This window comes from Carcharhinus amblyrhynchos, chromosome 16, assembly GCF_965287045.1.
Source record: "Carcharhinus amblyrhynchos chromosome 16, sCarAmb.v2.hapA, whole genome shotgun sequence".
Lineage (NCBI taxonomy): Eukaryota > Metazoa > Chordata > Chondrichthyes > Carcharhiniformes > Carcharhinidae > Carcharhinus > Carcharhinus amblyrhynchos.
In genome coordinates, this window is record NC_137339.1 from 49,003,359 (window position 1) to 49,023,867 (window position 20,509).

Sequence of the window (20,509 nt, forward strand, 5' to 3'; positions counted from 1 at the left end):
TTGAATGAGTCTACACTACTCAAATTTTGCCTCCATTGTAAACTGAACACCAGTTAACTGGATTTCCTGGGCCTCAGAAAATACAGCAGCTAAAGGGATCAAGAAATATGTGCTTTCCAGCACTGCATGTAGAGGAACAAGGGTGGTTCCTTCCCCTTCCACAGCTAAACTATTTCCCCAACCCATCACCCCTTCTCATACTTCCATAACTCCTTCACCTTTTAATAACTCTCTCACCTTTCTAATAACCCTCGCACCTTTCTAATAACCCCTTCACCTTTCGAATAACCCCCTCACCCTCCCATAACACCTTCATGCTTCCCATTACCCCCTCACTTTTCCCATAATCCCTTCATGCTTCTAATAAACTCCCTCAACCTTCCCATAACCCCTTCAAGCTTCCAATAACATCCTCACCTTTCCCATAACTCCCTTGTCCTTCCTATCTTTCTGATCATTGCACCTCCCCAGATCCTTCCCACCTCCTCCTGACCCTTCCAACACTGCACTTCATCCGTCAATGCTCCCCAATACCACATATCAATCCTCTTTACCCCAACCCTTTCAATATCTTTTCTGATTCCTCCCATCCCTCAACCCTTTCCCCTGGCTCTTCCAATTCCTTCCTAACTTGTCCCATCTGCTCTGAATTCCAAATCTTAGCCATTAAGTGAGAAATAATACATGGGCATCTGAAGCTGCAGGTGGAAGTGAGTACTGTAGGTGGTGAAGAGCTTCATAAATTGGGGAAATATTAATCATGTGCATTAACTGCTCAAACAAACTTATCCAGAGAAATAGGACAACAACAGGTTTTGCATTTAATATCTAGATGTGTCTTGGTTGGACGAAGGTGTGGCGGTTTTGATTACTTCATGCAATAATTTGCATGATAATAAACACATTGGTTTGCTTTTCAATTGCTTCAGTTTAGTGGAAAGGATGAGGCAGTCATTTAACTGATTCCAGTTTGCATAATGTGTCCACATCTAATTGTTTCTCAGCTGCTTTAGACTAAAACTTTAGGTTACTATTAGGTTAGGTTTCTGTCATGATTTCATTGGTAGTGCTCTCACCTCTGAGTCCGATAGGCCCATTCCAGAAGCTGAGTACAAAAATCAAAGCTGATACTCCAGTTCAGGACTGAAGAAATGTCGCATTGTCAGAGATATCATCTTTCAGATGCAGTATTAAGCCAAAGCCCCATCTGCTCTCTCAGGTCGACTCTATTTCAAAAGAGAGTAGGAGGGTTATTCCTGTTGTCTTTGCTAATATGTGCCCCTCAATCAACATCACAAAAAAACAGTTTTTCTGGTCATTATGAAATTGCTATTCATGGGAGCTTGCTGTGTACACATTGGCTGCCAGATTTCCTACGTTTAAACAGTGACTACATTTCTGAAGTACTTCCTTAGCTATAAAACACTTTGAGATGTTTGTGAGTATATAGTACCTTTCATGTGAGTCATGAAAGGTACTATATACATGCAAGCATTTCCTTTATTTATTAGGTGGGGTTTGGAATGATCCATTTAAATTGTGTTTTGTTCTCATTAATGTTCTTACAGGTACTCCATTGACCGTAACACCGACTTGGAAAGGATATTTAATGTGGATGCCAACACTGGAGACATTACTATTGCCAAAAGACTGGATCGGGAGACAGCAGGATGGCACAATATCACCGTGATAGCAATGGAAGCAGGTTGGTGCACATTGGTTTGCTTTTCAATTGCTCCAGTTCAGTGGAAAGGATGAGGTAGTAATTTAACTGATTCCAGTTTGCATGCTGGAAATGTTTCAGTGTCTGTGGGAATTAAATCAGAAGAATACTGGACAGAGATAAATAGCCCATGATGATTAAAGAGGCACAAGATAGAATTAATAAGGTTATAATAATGGGTAAAATGCAAACAGGAGGCAAGGGAAGGCAGGTATATTGAATCTGGAGTGAAAGGAGTGTCAAGTACCCTTTCTCTTCCTGACTCCCCACGATTTAATCGGATGTGGGGAACCTTGATCTTGACATTCCCACCCAAATGCTAACTGAGGCTCTTAGGTTGCCAGCTGAGGGCCTCATCGCACTGACGCTGGTACTGTTCCAACATGGGGATGACCATATATCCCACATAAAAGCTGGCAGTCTGTTCAATATGAGGTGGTCCAGGCTTTAGCTGGGGGAGGGAGTTGGGATGGGTGGGTGTGAGGACTGCAGCTGTGTAATCCCTCCTGATTGGGTATCCTGTGGCCCCTGGAAACACCGTCCCCCACCCCCAACAGCTGCCACAGCCATGCTGCCCTCAGCAAAAACACTATTCCAGCACCCCCATCCCCCATGAGCACCTGAGCCAGATGCACTTAGACCTTGAAGTCTCTTCCTCATCAGTACCAATGGTGGCCAACACTACCGGTGGCACTGCTGTGGTTAAAGTACTGCCAGTCCTCTGATTGGCAAGCAGCTCTTGAAGGTGGAATTTCACCCTTAAATTGACTGACCTCAAGCACTTAATGACCTCATGGAGTGCTTTGGGGACACCACTATTAGATAAAGGTAAATATAGTATCGGGTGAGGCAAGCTGACGGAGGAGAAAGTGGCATAAGAGAAAACAAAACCATATTAGATAACTAAATCTAAAGGATGGGATGCAAGGGTAAGCATGAGTCATGAATTTACTCTTAAATAAATAGGTCTGGGAGGCCATTAATTTCCACAAGCTTGCTGAGCATAGCCCTGATTGTTTACATGCCTCTAAGCTATCAACTGTTTTATGTTTGAATACGCAGCCTTATGTTACCAATTGTTTGTATTTTGATATTTTTTAAAAGGTGTGTCAAAATTTCAAATGTGCACCAGGCACCACTGATAAATATGGACATGGTGACTGCAATATCTAATGTCTTAACAGATTCTTCAAGAGTTTTCCAAATTCTCATATTCAAAACACGGCAGTTCTATCTTCATATTCCTGAAGTAATCTCATGACATTTTCCCCAAAACACTCCTGCTGTGTAATAAGAATGAGCCTGATGAGGTGAATAATGTTTTCCAGATTTTTTTTCATGTTTGTTATGTGGTAGTCACTTTCCCCATCATATAGAAATGCCTAGTTGAACATCTCACCACACGCGTCTGGTTTATTTATTTTTTGATACAAGATCGAGCCTTACATCAAAGATCTGGTCCCTGGCAACTAATTATTTTTTTCTCATTTCATCTGTGCAGTAAAAATTTATTTCTGAGTCAACGCCTCCAACTGATGAGAGATGAAGATTGCATGGAGGACGATGTTTAACTTAGCACATAGCTTATTAACCAAGAGAAATGTCAAAATAATAAACCTTATTGTATTGCTGTCTTTCAATTCATAAGGTTTCTTTTCTATATGGAACCAACTTCATAGCTCCCTGATGACTCAGCAATCTACTGAACATCCAACATGGAAATAGACTGTACAGGGCAGAATGTTCCCCAGGTTTGTGTACATTGTGCTGATTCCAATTAGGACAATGTTTAGCATGATGGAAGGAAGAGAAATCCAAATCTGGAATGGTTTCCACTCTTGAATAATAGCTCAAGTGAGACACCCATGGGTATCAAATAAAAATGCTATTAAATTCAGCCACCTGAATTCCCAGGCAACATGTATTATACTGGCACTTAAAAAAAAATGGCTTCCAACACAAAGACATTAAAGATGACCTACACTTCTAGAAATTGGGCTAGGGATGCATGTTGTGGAGGGACATATATTGTGAGAGATAAGGTGAATTCAGAACTATAACCATTAGGATCCACCACCTAGCTTGTTCAATGTAAACATGTGAAGTAAATGTAATCTTGGATTTGCTTCACATTTGTGCCTGGATGAACAAAAAACAGTCCATTGTGACCATAATTCTTGTGCAGAGCTTTCTGACATGAATTCTTTTATCTGGCTATTTAACAGTGTAATTCCTCACTGCTGTGTGTTAAAATCCAGTTTTTATTGAAAACAACTGGAATGTGACACTATTTCAAGGTCATGAATCTATATTTGATTAAATGTCAGCCTGTTCAGATTATGATTATCAAAGAGAATCTTCAAAAAGACTTCAAAGGGACATTGTAGTCAGTCCTCAGTTTCTAGTTAATCATGCTCCCACAAGAAACAGTGTTGGACAGACTCCATAATCAGACAACTTACATGAGTGCCATCAGAATCAGTAGGGGTGATTTTCAGCATGCGTTAGCCATCACCGAGAACAGTGACATGGGCGGAAAATATGGTACAAATTGGGAAACATGATTCTTGCTGGCAAAATCTGATTTTCTACACCCCTTGTCCAAGGCGTTACGAGGTTCACGGCTACAATGGGATGCTTTTTCTGAGATTCACTGTGGCATCAATGAACTGCAGGGATTCTATGCCAACACTGTCCTCCATATGATAAAAAGAATTTGAAGGCACTGACGAAAGACTGAACAGACTGAGGAACTTATCTCCAGAAAAGGGAAGGCTGATAGATGTTGCTGAGGTGATGAAAAGGTATTTGTGGTAAAAATATTTCCACCTTCAAGGAAGAAAACTTATTGCCACAAATATGAGAGTCACTAATAAATTCAGTAGGGAGTTTGGGACAAACCTCCTTACCCATGGTGTGGTAGGAATTGGAACCTGCTGCCTCAAGAATTTGACAAGGCAAATAGCGTAGATGCATTTAAGGGGAAGATGAGGGGGAACAGAATGGCGAAAGGTTTGGGAGAATGGGAGAAGATTTTTGAGGAAGATAATTACCAGCAAACACCAGTTGGCCAATTTGGCAGTTTCTGTGCTTTAGTGCGATGTAACTCAGTGTAACACCAGAAATAGTTGACGAGAATAGCATGAATGCAATTAAAGGAAGGTTAGATAACTTGAAAAGGAAAAAAAAATCTGAATTTTACAGTGGGGGTAGGGGGAGAGGGGGTGTAGTTTATGCTCGCTCTCCCAAAAAAAACACACTCCCGCCAACCCATGTCAAACAAGATCACTGTTATTCAACAATAATATGGTGTGGGTGACATGAGCAAGGCAAGGGTCAGGGCACGGCCTCTCACTGGGTCCTGCTCTTCTGATCTGCTGAACAATCTGATTAACTGGTAGCCCTAGCATTCCCATCAATGCAAGGACACAATATGGACATTGCTAGAACTGCAAATAGGCCCACAGATGAAGAGCATGCTGTCTCTGGACTCAGGTAAGTTCTGGAATTTGGATGGGGGTGAATGGGGGACCCCAGCGAAGGCCAGAGGGTCAGGTTTTGGAGGCAAGGCAAGAGGAACAAATGAGTGGGGTAACATCTTGGAGGGTTGTCCCTGATGCAATGGGCAACCCTAAAGGGTGTACCCCGCTGTCCTTCCCATCTTTGAAGATGCTTGCTTAATAAAATGGCTCACCCATTCCTACCCGCTTGGCACACCAATAGTTTTAATGTATGCAACATAATATTTGGGTCTGTCTATCAGCTTTGTTACAAATTCTGTTAATTATTTATTTAAAAACCGTGGGGTGGACTGCTGATTTCAGTATCTGCTCATAGTCAAAGGGTGAGTGGAAAGACAGTGGGCAAGCCAATTTATATGCCACCCCCTCTGAAAACTTGTCTGGCAGGTGGTTGTAAAATCCAGCCCAAAATTATACTTACAGGGCTAGATTATGTAGGATGGAAGGAAGCTTGTGTGGAGTATTAACACTGGTACAGACCTATTGGACCAAATGGCCTGTTCATGTGTAGTAAATTCAAGGTGGTTTAATTCATGCTTTTGACCCATTGATGCATAAATTCAAATTCTATCATAGCTTTCTGAGAATCTAAATTTAATTCAAAAACTTTGGAAGCAGAAAGCAGGCATCAGTAAAATAGACTTTGAAGCTGTTAGGCTATCATAACAACCAATTTCCTTTAGGGAAGGAAACTGGCCATTTAGAATAAATGTGACTCAGTAGCACACCAATTAACAGCCCTCTGAAGTACACTTAACATATCACTCAATTGAGTAAGACCCACCATATTTTATAGTAAATTAGGGGTTTTTTTCCGATGATGTCTAGATCCAGAGGCTAACAGAGATTTTTACAGGAAGGGCCAATTATGCCTGTTCTCTGAATGAGCCACTACCTTATATGAACATAGAACCTTTCAGAACAGATCTGAGTGAACTCACTCTGATATGTGGGAGTCTTTTAAAAGTCAGTTGATAAAAATTTAGGACAAGTATGTCCCTGTAAAAATGAAGGATAAAGATGTCAAGATTCTGGAACACTGGATGACAAGAGAGATTGTGAGCTTAGTGAAAAAGAAGGAGGCATACATAAATTTCAGAACAGTGAGAACAGATAAGACTGTTGAGGAATACAAAGATAACAGGAAAGAGCTTAAACAGGGATTTAAGGGGGGCAAAAAGGGGCCATGACATGACATTGGCAGGCAGGATTAAGGAGAATCTTGTACCCTTTTTATGCATATATAAGGAGGAAGAGGATAGCTAAGGAAAGGGTAGGTCCACTCAAGGGCAGTGGAGGGAGCTTGTGTGTGGAGCAGATGAGATGCATGAGGTCCTTAACAAGTACTTTGCATCATTATTCACAAAAAAATGGATGTGGTGGATGGTGAGTGTAGAAAGAAGGATATTGATATTCTAGGACATGTTAAGATAAAAAGGGTGGAGGTGTTGAATGTTTTAAAAAACATTAAGGTGGACAAGTCCCCATGGCCAAATAGAATCTATCCCAGAGTACAGAGAGAGACGCAAGGGAAGAAATTGCTGAGATCATGACCAAAAGCTTAATACCCTCTTTAACCATGGGCAAGGTACAAGAGTATTGGAGGATAGTTAACTTTGTTTCTCTATTTAAGAAGGGCAGAAGAGACAATATGGGAAATTACATGCCTAGGAGCCTTACATCACTGGTGGGGAAATTATTGGAAAAGATTCTTAGGAACAGGATGTACTCTCATCTGGAAGAGAATAGGCTTATTAGTCATAGGCAGCATGGTTTGTGAAGGAACTTGATTGAGTTCTTTGAGGAAATGACAAGAAAGTTTGTTGTGGAGATGCCAACATTGGCTGGAGTAAGCACAGTAAGAAATCTCACAATGCTGTTGTAAGAAAGTTTGACTAGGACAGGGTAGTGAATGTTGTATACATGGGTTTTAGTAAAGTCTTCGATAAGGTTCCTTACGGCAGGCTGATACAGAAGGTGAAGTCATATGGTATCCAAGGTGAACTGGTAAGACGGGTACCAAACTAGTTGGCGCATAGAGAGCGAAGAGTAGCAGTGGACGGATACTTTTCTAACTGAAAGTCTGTGATAAGTGGTGTTCCACAAAAATAAGTGCTGGGCCTTTATTGTTTGTAATATATAAATGATTTCGAGGAAAATGCAGGTTGTCTGATTAGTAAATTTGCAGATGATACAAAAATTGAGGGAGTAGCAGATAGTGAGGAGGATTGTCAAAGTATACAGCAGGATATAAATCAGCTGGAGACCAGGGCCAATCAATGGAAGATGAATTTAACCTGGACAATTGTGAGGCAATGTGATTTGGAAGGTCTAATGCAGAAGGAAAGTATACATTAAATGGTAGAGTCCTTAGAAATATTAGCGTATAGAGGAATCTAGGCATGTGGTCCACAGTTCCTCGAAGGTGGTCAAGAAGGACTTCATCGGTTGAGGTGTTGAGTATAGAAATTGAAAAATCATGTTACAGCTGTATAAGACTTTGGTTGGGCTGCATTTGGAGTATTGTGTACAATTCTGGTCACCACACTACCAGGAGGATGTTGATGCACTGGAAGAATTGTAAAACAGATTCACCAGGTTGTTGCCTGGTTGGAGGATATGAACTATGAAGAAGGTTGGACAAACTTGGATTAATTTTGTTGGAACATTGGAGGGTGAGGGGGGACCTGATAGAGGTTTACAAGATCATGACAGGCTTGGATAGAGGGAATAATCATTTTTTTTCTCTCTCTCAGGGTCAAAGGGTCAATTACTTGGAGGCATAGGTTGAAAGTGAGAGGAGGAAAGTTTAAAAGAGATATAGGAGAGATGTAAGAGGCACGTTTTTCTCACAGAGGGTGGTGAATGTCTGAAACGCTAAAGGAGGTGGTGGAAGCAGATCCTACAACAATGTTCAAGAGGCATCAGGATAGATACATGAATAGGCAGGGAATAGAGGGATATGGACTACGTAGAGGCAAGAAAATATTAGATTAGAGAGGTGTCTATGTCAACATAGACTTGGTAGGCAGAAGGGTCTGTTCCTGTGCTGTACTGTTCTTTATTGCCAGCAGGAAGAGGGAACAATCCAGAATGTCCTTGATGATTTTCTTTCTCATTAAATTCTCCAATTCATTATCCCTACATTAGCATTTTCCTTAGGAACAGGGTTAGGCCATGCAGTCCTTCAACTGATCTAACACTCACTAAGTCCACTTTACTGCCTTATCTCCATAACCCTCAATTTCCCTACTGATTAAAAACCTATCGATCTTGCAACACTGCAAATGTTCAAGTTCCCTGCCACTGCAGCTTCCTGGGGTTAGGAATTCCAAAGATTCACAACTATTTGAGAGAAGAAATTCTTCCTGAAATCCAACTTAAATAAACACCTTCTTATTCTGCAACTACGTCTCTTGTTATATGCTCTCCCATGGTGGGAACATCCCTCTAATATTTACCTTGTGTAACTCTGAACCCCAAGGAATAGAGAGCCAACCTGTACAATCCTTCATCATATGGCAGTCCTTCCATACTTGGGATCATCCTCCCCTACACTGCTTCCAATGATAATATATCTTTCCTTAATTAAGAGGACTAAAACTACACCCAATATTCTCAATATGGCTTCACGAGTATCTTGTACAGTTACAGCGACACCTCTTTCCTTTTATACTCCCACCCCCTTGAAATAAAAGCCAGCTTTCCATTTGCTTTTCCTATTACTTTCTGCACCTGTATGCTAGTTGCCTGGGTTTCATGAACAATGAATCCCAAGTCCCTTTGTGCAACACCTTTCTGCAGGCTGTCTCCATTTAAATAATAATCTGTCTTTTCATTCTTTCTTCCAGAATGAAAAATCTCACATTGAATTCCATTTGCCAATTTTCTGCACATTTACTTAGCCTGTCAATCTTTCTCTTAAACCTATTTATATCCTCCTCACAATCTGTCTTCCCTCCCACCTTTGTATCACCTGCAAATTTGGTTACAGTGCACTATATTCCTTCCTCCAAATCATTAATATATATTGTGAGGGGCTGCACTGAGCCCAATAATTTCTTTACAGAACAATCTCAATTTTTTGATTGTGGAATTTAACATTTATCCCCTTAATTAACAATTCACAAAGTGGAGGAAGAGTGTCCCTTGAGCCTGGTAGACTTTTTGGTACAAAAAGTCCAGCATGAACAAAATAAGAATGTCAAGACTGTGTGTGGCATATAAGAGCCCCCACAAAATTAAAGTCAATAGGAAGTGGGGGAAAAATTTACAGTGGTTGAAGTCATTATTCTCCTTATCTCCTTGTTGATAATCTAACTATTAAAAAAAAGAAGAGTTTCTCTTTAATACAGGGATTTATATTTTTTGTAAAAATTATTGTAGAGAATTATTGACAAAAATGGATGCAGTTTGACATTATTCTCATTGCTATATTTGGCCCTGGATAGACAGCAGATGGTAACAACAGTGGAGCACACCTAAATGGTTGTGAGATGTGGCAAATATATTAACGTATCTATGTATGCTGAATGAGTTAACGTGCACCTTACCTGTCCAAGTATGTTTAATTCAATTAGTTCAACAAAAACAAATTCACTCCACAATTACTAGTTGTACGCTGACGTTGCCTATGTAGCATTTCTGGGGTCTTGGCTTCTAATCCTTATCTATATATATAAATATGTTATTGTTGTAGTTCCATGTTTGCAAGATACTCCAGTTGTTTTCATTCTTGAAACATTCCCAAACTGTCTCAATCATCTCTCTCGGATTCTTGTGCGAAGCCATGTTCTTACTAAATGTTTCTTGATTCTTTGCATGTCAAATACTTCTAGTATATTAGCATTCCAACCAACTTACTTCTGCTTTTAATATCCTTTTCTAACTAGCATTTCTCATGTTCAGCACTCAAATCAGTGTTACGCTATAAGAAACAAAAAGGAATATAGGATTGAAAGACAAGAGTACTTGCAGCAAGTTATAATGCTAATATTATTCCTCTCCTGATTTGTGTCATGCTCTCTTCCATGCACAATTTCTGATGGGACAGAGTGAACATGGTCAGGTGGCTCACTGCAAGGAGACAAATTCTGTGTAAACAAATTAATGATTTGGAGAATGAATGTGCGATCAAATTTAAACTTCCACATTAAAAAGATCAGTCAAGTGCTTGTGAAGTATCTCATCTAGCACAAAATGTGCATGGCCTATTATAGAGGTTAAATGTCCTTTCCTCATTCATTTCTTTCTTAAGGAAAGGAATTTAAGAATTTGTTGGAGAAGGTTTTGTGTTGAACTACCAGGAGAGGGCATTTAATCTGAAGAAACTTCAAGAAGCAAATTAACAAGCAAATGATTTACACTCAAAATAATGGAATAAATTCAGATCTTGATGACACTGGAAGGTGGTGTAGGTACACCCATAGTGCTGTTGGGGAGGTAGTTCCAGGAATTTGACCCAGAGACAGTGAAGAAATGTCAATATATTTCCACATCAGGATGGTGTGTGGCTTCCAAGTGGTGGTGTTACCTGTGCATCTGCTACCCTTGTCTATTTAGGTGGTAGAGGTCATGGGTTTGGAAGGTGCTATCAAAGGAGCCTTGGTAAGTTGCAATCTTGTGAATTGTGCTATTCTATATCTATGGTAGGGAGAGCAAATGTTGAAAGTGATGGATGGGATGCCAATCAAGTGCTTTGGCCTGAATGGTGTCAAGCATCTTGTGTTGTTGGAACCATATTCATCCCAGCAAGGGAAGAGTATTCCATTGTACTCTTTTCTTATGACTTGTTGATAAGGAAGTGAGCTACTGAATTTCCAGTCTCTGGCTTGTTTTTGTTGCCACAGTATTGTATGGGTGGTACAGTTCAATTCCTAGTCAATGGTGGTCTAGGATGTTGATAGTAGGAGATTCAGCGACGGTAATGCCATTGAATGTCAAGGTGCAATGGTTTGATTCTCCCTTGTTGGAGATGGTGATTGCCTGGCACTTCAATGGTGCTAATGTGAGTTGTCATTTATCAGCCCAATCACTGTCCCTGACGTGCTGCTTCTCTGTCTCATTTCCTGTTCTCCTTATGCTATTGCCTTTTTCTGGCTCCTGGTTGCCTTTTTCTGGTTCCTGGTTGACTGGGACTCTGTTTTCTCCAGAGCAGGCTTGTGCAATCATTACACATTGAAGGGGGAACATCTAAAAATCTTTCAACTCAAGAAGTCATTAACCAAATTTTGGAAAGAAAGACATTTGGCACAACATTAAATATAAATTTCAAAAAAATACTGAGCAATGGAACAAAACAACTTGCTGAGTTAAAAACAGTGTGATAAATAAAGATGATATTAGCATTTTATACTGTGAAAATGAATGTTTCCCCTCACTCCTAGGATCAGAGTTCTTACTCACTCACCCTCAGCCAATGTGAGAGTGGATGAGGGTGCATGATGGTGTGTGCACATGAGAGTGAGTGAGAACTCCAAGACTGGGAATAAGCAAGATGTATGGACACATGCTGACCCAATACACATACCCCCTTCATAATCTCTCACCACCCTACATCATGATCTCTCACCACTCCTCACCCTCCCTCATGTTACCTCGCACTCGACTTCAACACTTCTCAGTCGACTCCACCCCCTCCCACACCCCCACCCTCCCAACCATCACCATCTTTAGATATTTGACCCCTACTCTTTGGCGCCCAAACCTTAGCTTCCGGGGCCCTTGGCCCACTGCTTCAAGCTTCCTGTCCCTCAGCTTTCACTCCTCCACTCCCCAAGCCCCATTGTCCAACTCCATGGATACTTGGCCTTTGTCCTCCCTCTCCTCAGCTTCCAGCCCTCAGCTCCCTGGCCCTCACTGTCCCCTCTTCTTAGCTCCTGACCTTTATCTCCCTTCTCCTCGTTGCCCCAATTCTTGATGTTTACCTAAGGGATGGACTTCAGTTCATCACATGGGATGAGTTCATTTTGAATCTGTCGATGAATCCAGAAATCAAATTTTGTGATAACCTTGAGCCTCACCATTCAAGCAACATACAACACTAAGTAAAGGCCCATCAATGGGTCCATTTTTCCCTCACTTCATAAGACCCAAGAGTGGTTAAACTATCAGCTGATCTGCTAATGTCATGGAAGTATGTAACATTAATAACAGTCCATGGCAGAAATCAATGTTTGAGTTTTTCAGCTTTAAAAACAAAGAACAAAGAAAAGTGCGGCAAAGAAACAGGCCTTTTGGCCCTCCAAGCCTATGCTGATTGTGATGCTCTAACTAAACTAAAAAAAATTCTTCCCTTAAATTTTCCCCCTCTCACCTTGAACCTGTGCCCCCTTGTAATTGACACTTCCACCCTGGGGTAAAAGCCTCTGACTATCCACCCTGCCAATATCTCTCATAATTTTGTAGATCTCTATCAGGTCTCTCCTCTGCCTTTGTCTTTCCAGTTGAAAGCAATCCTAGTTTATTCAACCTCTCCTCATACTCAACACCCTTGAGACCAGGCAACCTTCTTTGAACTCTCTCCAAAGCTTCCACATCCTTCTGGTAGTATGGTGACCAGAATGGCACACAGTCTCCAAATATGGACTAATCAAGTGTTTTATATACCTCCAACATGATTTCCCAACTCTTGTACTTAATGCCCCAGCTGATGAAGGCAAGCATGTCATATCACCTTGGCCACCTGTCTGGCCACTTTTAGGCAACTGTGGACCTGCACACCCAGATTCCTCTGGATGTTAATGTTCCTAAGGGTTCTGTCATTGACTGTATAATTCACACTTAAATTTCATCCGCCAAAATACATCACTTCACATTTGTCTGGATTCAACTCCATCTGCCATTTCTATGCCTTAGTCTCACCAATCTATTTATATCCTGTTGTATCCTCTGACAACTCCCACTATCAACAACTCCACCAATCTTCTTGCCATCTGCAAATTTATTTATCAGGCCACCCATATTTTCCTCTAGATCATTTATATGTACTACAAACAACAGAGGTCCCAGCACTGAACCCTGCGGAACACCATTAGCTAGAGATCTCCATTCTGAAAAACACCATTCTACCACTACTCTGCATCTTTTAGGACCAAGCCAATTTTTTAACCATCCAGCCAATCCCGTGTGATTTTAGTTTTTGTACCAGTCTGCCACATGGCACCTTGTCAAACACCTTACTAAAGTGCATATAAACTATATCCACAGCCCTTCCCTCATCAATTAACTTTGTTACATGGGAACATAGGAATTAGGAGCAAGAGTAGACAATTCACCCCTTCGAGCCCACTCAGCCATTTTATGTGATCATGGCTGATTTCCATCTCATCCTAACTCCATCTCCATGCCTTTTCCCCATAGCCCTTTATCCTGCCTTGGATCAAATAATTATCTGTCTCTTTCTTGAATCCATTGATTGATTCTGCATCCATTGCACCCTGGGCAATGAGTTCCATAGATTCATAACCCTCTTTGAGAAGTAGCTTCTCATTATCTTTGTCTTGAATTTCCCCCTTCTTACTCTACAACTATGACCTCTTGCCCTAGACTGTTCTAGAAGGGGGAAATTTGGTTAACATTTACTTTACCTATCCAGTTGTGTATTTTTTATACCTCAATCAAATCCCCCCTCATTTCTCTGTACTTCGGCGGGTACAAGCCCGAGCTACTCAATCGCTCCTTACACAACAGCCCCTTCAAACCTGGAATCAATTGAGTGAACCTCTTCTGACCCACCTCCAGTGTAACCACATCCTTCCTCAAAAAAACGTGATCAAAACTGAACACAATACTCCAAGTATGATCTCACCAATGTCTTATAGAATTGTAGCAACACTTCTCTACTTCTATATTCTAGACCCTTTGCAATAAATGCCAAGATCCCATTTGCCCTCCTTATAATATTCTGCATCTGCATACCCACTTTCTGAAACTCATGCACAAGGACACTCTGACCCCTCTGCACAGATGCTTTTGAATCTGTTTCCCGTTTAAATAGTCATCTTCCCTTTTATTTTTCTGGCCAAAATGGATAACCTTGCATTTATCCACATTCAACTTCACCTGCCAGATTCTGGCCCATTCCCCTAGCTTGTCAATATCTATTTGTAAACTTTTTATCTCCTCATCACAGCCTGCTTTCCCACCTATTTTTGTGTTATCAGCAAATTTTGCAATGTTACACTTTCTTGTAGATCATGATACAGATTGTAAATAATTGCAATCCAAGAACTGAATCCTGCAGGACACCACTACTTACGATCGCCAACTGGAGAAGGACCCATTTATCCCAACCCTTGCTTCTATCAGTTAGCCAATCCTAAATCCAAGCACTACTCTATCCCCAACCCCTTGGGATCTAACCTTCTGGATCAGTCTCTACTGCTGGCACTTGTCAAATGTCTTCTGAAAGTCCAGACAGATCACATCCACAGGATCCCTGTTATCTATCTTGTTGGTTACATCCTCAAAGAACTCTGGTATGTTTATCAGACAAGACTTGCCCTTCACAAAACTGTGCTGACACTCGTGAATTGAGCTTTGCTTTTCCAGATGCTTAGTCACCTCCTCCTTAAAGATTGACTCTAGCAACTTTCTCACCACAGAAGTCAAGCTGACTGGTCTCTAGTTTTCCACTTCTTGGCCTGCTTCTTTCTTGAATAGGATGTCACATTAGCATGTTTACAGTCCACTGTTACCTCTTCAAAAACATCGCGTTGTTGAGACATGACAACCCCTATACAAAGCCATGCTGCCTGTCGCTAACTAGTTAATTTTCTTCCAAATGTGCATATTTTCTGTCCCATAGTATCTTCTCCAAAAGCTTTCCCACCACTGACATCAGGCTCACTGACCTATAATTTCCTGGATTATTCCTGTTTCCTTTTCTTAAACAAGGGAACAACATTGACTATTCTCCAGTCCTCTGGAACTTCACCTATGGTCAAAGAAGACGTGAAGGTATCTGTTAAGGCCCGAGCTATTTCTTCCCTTGCCTGCCGCAGTTACCTGAGTTAGATCCCATCCGGCCCTGGGCACTTGTCTACCTTAATGCAATTAGGATGTCCAACACTTCTTCCTTCAATATATTGACATTCATTAGAGCGTTCTGACCTCAACATCCATCATGCCGTTTTGCTTGGTGAATACTAGTACAAAGTACTCATTAAGGATCTCACCCATTTCCTGTGGTTTCACATATAACTTTCCTCCATTGTCCTTGATTGGGCTTACTCTTTCTCTTGCTACTCTCTTGCTCCTAATACATGCATAAAATGCCTTAGTCTTAGCAATAGATTTGAACTCAAGAGGACAAACAGACCTTCTCCTGATTCTTTCATATCATTTAATCTGGAAAATATGCCAAGGAATAAATCTAACCATGTCCTCTAATGTTCCACTGCTTAACAAACTCTTAAAAAGTATATTGGAGAAAGGATATCTTGAGTAGACTCATCCTAAATGATCTGTGTTATATATGTATTTAGCAAAATATTGTGCATGAAGAACCACAAAGCAGGCCTATTAAACTTAAACACTGGGAAACTCTTTATTCCAGGTGTGCACTCTCCTACAGTCAAATTCTAGACTGCTTAGCCAGGTTCCACAGGAGTCACATGATGCAGACTGTTAAAGGGGCAATACACACTCCAAACCTCCAATAAACATATGTCACTGTTTTAAGGGTTATGTGATTCAAGATATTTCTGTAATATTTAGATTTCATGTGTTATTTGTTTCGTGTTTTGACCACAGCGTTTCTGACTGGAGAAAACAATACAGCCCGTCCCCAAATCTATAGTGTTCATCATTTGGCTATTCATTCAAGTTTCTGTCCTAATCTCACTTTTAAATATTTTCATGTATCTGACACCACTCTACACCTTGGTCTGTCAACCTGGCATTTTCTGACAGAGTAAGAGGTCTCATAACACCAGGTTAAAATTAAGCTCGTGAGACTCCTTACTGTGTTTATTCCAGTCCAACGCCGGCATCTCCACATCATTTTCTGACAGAGACAGGATTGTGGGAATTCTACATGATTTCCAATGAATCATATTCTGCAATAATGTTAAAGCTGGACTAATCCTAACATAATCAATTGGAATTCTCCAATGTCAGACAGCCCACCACCGCTGCCAGTGAGAACAGGGAATGATAATAAAATACCCCAAGGAATTTAACAGAAGCACAATCAGACCAGTACTGTCCAAAGCCAAAAAAGCAGACAAGTGATAAAGTTATCTTTACGCAGTCTTAAAATGTGAGAGAGAAGCCAAAGGTTTCTGGAGGAAATCGAGAGCTTAGGTCCCAGACAGATTAAAGCACAGATGTCAATGCTGAGAAGAAGGAAGTGGAGGATAAACAAGGACCCAGACTCAGTGGAATGCAGAATGTGCAGGGATCAGCAGGACTAGAGGAGTTTATAGAGATAGCAAGAGGTGACACCACAAAGGTATTTGAACATCAGCACAAGAATTTTAAAATTGAGACATTTTAGAACCAGAAGGTAAGGTGGTGGGTGAGCATAGGGCTATAGGATGAAAAATTGGTGCCATTTTGGACAAGGTTATGGATTTCCTCAAGTTTCCAGGGGATGGTGGTTGATTGGAAAATAATGAGGAGAGCATAGGAAAAAACTGATCTGAATGTGACAAAAGCATGGATTTTTAGAGTATTTTATAAAGGTGGCGGCGAATGTCAAGAAGTAAAATAATATTATTTTTGACTCGGTCACAAAAATGAGAAGTTCACTAGTGTCCATTTCACTTCTCCTGGCTTACAACTAGACTTAGATTCCCCATCAATTCTTTCTGTGCTCCATTGAATGCCATTAGTCAAATAAATGAGACAACAGTGTTGAATTGGAGACAAGGACCACTTCAAAATTATTGGCTGAATTTCCTCTGAGTTGAAAGGAGATAATTAACCCATGCACTTACTTCAACTCCATTCAGCCTACTTGTATGACTCAGCTTTAATAAATAACTTTCTAAAAGGTTTTCAACGTAAAATTAAATCCAGCAACTATAAGCTGTCCAACAATGATTTGAATCTTTGAATCTTTGAACTTGCACAGGTCTGCATGAAATGGACAGATTCCACTCATAATGATTGCATTTGCTTTCGTAAAATGATCCAATAACTTGGTGATTTTGTTGACTCATGATCCTATAGATGAGTCCTGCCCATTAGTCAAACAAGTAGGCTTCCTTCTCTTTCCCTTGATATTTGATGGGACGATTAATAACTCGAATGCCTCAACAAAATATCATGGAGCCTTGCTGCAAAAGTCGCCATTTGTGTTGACTAACAGATTGTTCCAGAAGTGGATCTCAGATTGGAAAAGATTTTCCAGCCCTGATACTGGTGGCCATATTTATGGACGCAAATGGGACTATTTGAGAGCCATTATGGGTTTTTGAACTCCTACACAAACTGTACAAAGAGTAACAAATCTTCCAGATACAAAATGTTCAGTTCAGATTAAATATTCAAACTGATAAATTCACATTTAGTTTCATTTTGTGTCAGTCTTCATCATGTTCAGAGTGGAAATGTTTCTGATATAAAGTACCACAGCAAGTAATGATTGCAACAGCAAAAAATAGTGTTCACCAAACAACAGTCTGCAATTGTAAAGCACTTTATTGGAGTGGTTTCAAATGATATTTGACACAAGGAAATATTAGAGAAGATGACCAAAAAGATAGGGGTTTTAAAGGAACACCTTAAAGGAGGGCAGGCAGAGAGGTTTACACAGGAAATTCTATGTCTGAATGCATGGTTATAATCAAAACTAGGGATGTCAAAAGGCCAGAATTGGAGAAACACTATGATTGAAGAGCTGTAGAAACAAAATAGGGATTTTTTATAATTGAGGCAATGCTGGATCATGATTCAGATCAGTGAGCACAAGGGTGATGGATGAACAGGTGAGTTAGAATATATAGGCAGCAGAGTTTTCGATGAGTTCACCTTTATGGAGGTTGGAAGATGGAAGGCTGTTCATGAGAACATTGGAATAGTCAAGTGTAGGGATAGCAAAAATATAGATGAGGGTTTTCAGTGGTGGATGGGCTGATGCAATTATATGAAAATGGAAGGTAGTGCTCATGTACCAAAGATAGATGATTGCAAGGTCATCTCAGGGCCATATCAGCATGTCAAAGTTGTGAATGGTCTAGTTCAGCTCAAACAGTGAGCACAGAGATGGATGCGATCAGTGCCAAGTAAATCGAGCTTCTAGCAGGGTCTAAAGATAATATTTAGCTGGAGGAAACTTTTATTTACTGAGAACTATAGCCTGGACAAACAGTGTGACGAATCAATGGAGCGAGTGCAAGAGATGCCAAAGATCTATAGCCGAATGTTGTCAGAGGACATATGCAATTGACTTTGAGTTTTTGAATGATATCACCAAGGGACAGCATGCAGATGAGAAAAAGAAAGAGGATCCATGGGGTATTCCAGAGGTAACTAAAGGAAAATGCATTATTGCTGTTACCAAAATGGATATGAATTACTGATATTTATAATTATTGAAATAGGAATATGAAAGAGTATAGAGTTGAAATTATTTTACAAATTCGTTAAAACGGAATAGGCATCAATATACTCCTGAAATGTAAAGGGGGAAACGTTTTCAACACTAAAGGAAAATAATCCAAAAAGGCAGTCACCTGTCCATTATAAACAGATTGCATTGTAAAGGAAATTCCACATTGTCTACACACACGAGAACTCCCATTAGATTACATTGCTGGGCTATGATGCACAACTCGTTATGCCCAGTTGACCTTAATTTTATTGTGGTCAACTTTTATTTTTAAATAAATAACTCCATTTAATAGGAAATAGTGAATACCTCCACCAAAATGACCAGATACTAATGTTTCGTTTAACTTAAAATTGGACGATGCTTTTTAAATCCACTGAGAGCTATCCAGAATTATTTATAGTATAGACGTGAATTCTTCATGTAAAGTATGGTTTTTATTTGTTCCACTAGTTAAGGAATGTATTATACTGATTGATGTTGTACCTCAAAGCCCATGGGTTCTGCACTATGTTGCCAGTTTATTTTGGAGTGTCAATTCTGAATTTTGCTTTCACTTATTAGGAATTCAGGATAGGATATTTTGTAAACTTTTAACAGTTACTGTATATTTTCTAAACAATATTGCTGCTCCCTTTAATTAGCTGTGTTTTGATGAACTGTTGGAACAATTATGATTATGAAGGCCCCTTGTGTATACAAGTGTTCAATATAGAAACAATTGGAAGCTTGCAAATAAACATGGCACAAAGGAAGTATTTTGAATCAGAACTGAAGTCTACTTCTGGCCAGATCAAATCAAAACAACCAAGTTTTTGAATAATTTAAGTTTGAAGTACTAGTGAATCCAATATTCCACTTTCACTACAGCCTGAATTTTCACCCCTGTGTTGGGCATGAATATCCCAGCTAGGCCAACCCTACCTTTAAAAATGGACATTTGACTTTCAGCCCAGGGTGGTTTGGATTAATTAATACACTGGGGTAGCAATCCCAGAAAAAGGGCTGGATTCCTGTCAATGAATCAGGTGTGCAGAGACTGGAAATTTCCAGTCCACACCCCAAAGATATGCTCTTAGGCTGACTGGTGTAACAAATTGTCCCTAAATTATTCTCCCCTTAATCTGGTTTCCAATGGGGGTACCATAAGCATAGACATGGGTCAAGGGTGGAGGAGGAAAAGCACATTCTTAAGATGGCAGCGCGGGCTCGTTGGGCCGAAGGGCCTGTTTCCTGTGCTGTGTTGTTCTTTGTTCTTTGCATACCCACCATTTAAAATGGCTGCCTGGATGTCTGGTTTTCAGTTTGGGAGTGGCGCTCGGGCAGTTGAGGGTATGGGAAAGCCACCGGATAGATTACAGTTTGAGGTGGTTGACCCAGTAGAAGTGAGGAGCTGCCGGTGCACAGGCAGACTGGGCAGAAGGCCACCTCAAGGCACTGTACCTAAAAAGATAAAAAAAAGAGTATAACATCAAACAAGCCCCCAGCCCTCATCCCTGACATTCCCCCCACACTCCCCATGCCCCATCCATCCATGCTGATCCATGCCACCTCATAGTTTGTCCTCATCCCCATCATCATTCATAGCCCTTATACCAACTTATCACATGATACCCATCCCCATGACTTTTTGTCACTCCTGTGACAACCTATGTGTCCCACCACATTTTGTCCTTGCATCTACTGTGCAAACTCACCCAGTATCCA

At 40.5% G+C, this 20,509-nt stretch overlaps 1 protein-coding gene across 1 annotated transcript in view; it reads left to right on the top strand.

Moving 5' to 3' along the window:
• Positions 1–20,509, top strand: part of cdh22 (cadherin 22) — an 871,134-nt gene that overhangs the window by 599,316 nt on the left and 251,309 nt on the right. Inside the window, exon 8 of the mRNA XM_080205062.1 lies at positions 1,569–1,705. Within this exon, the coding sequence (XP_080061188.1) occupies positions 1,569–1,705 (137 nt within the window). The remainder of the gene's footprint in view (positions 1–1,568; positions 1,706–20,509) is intronic.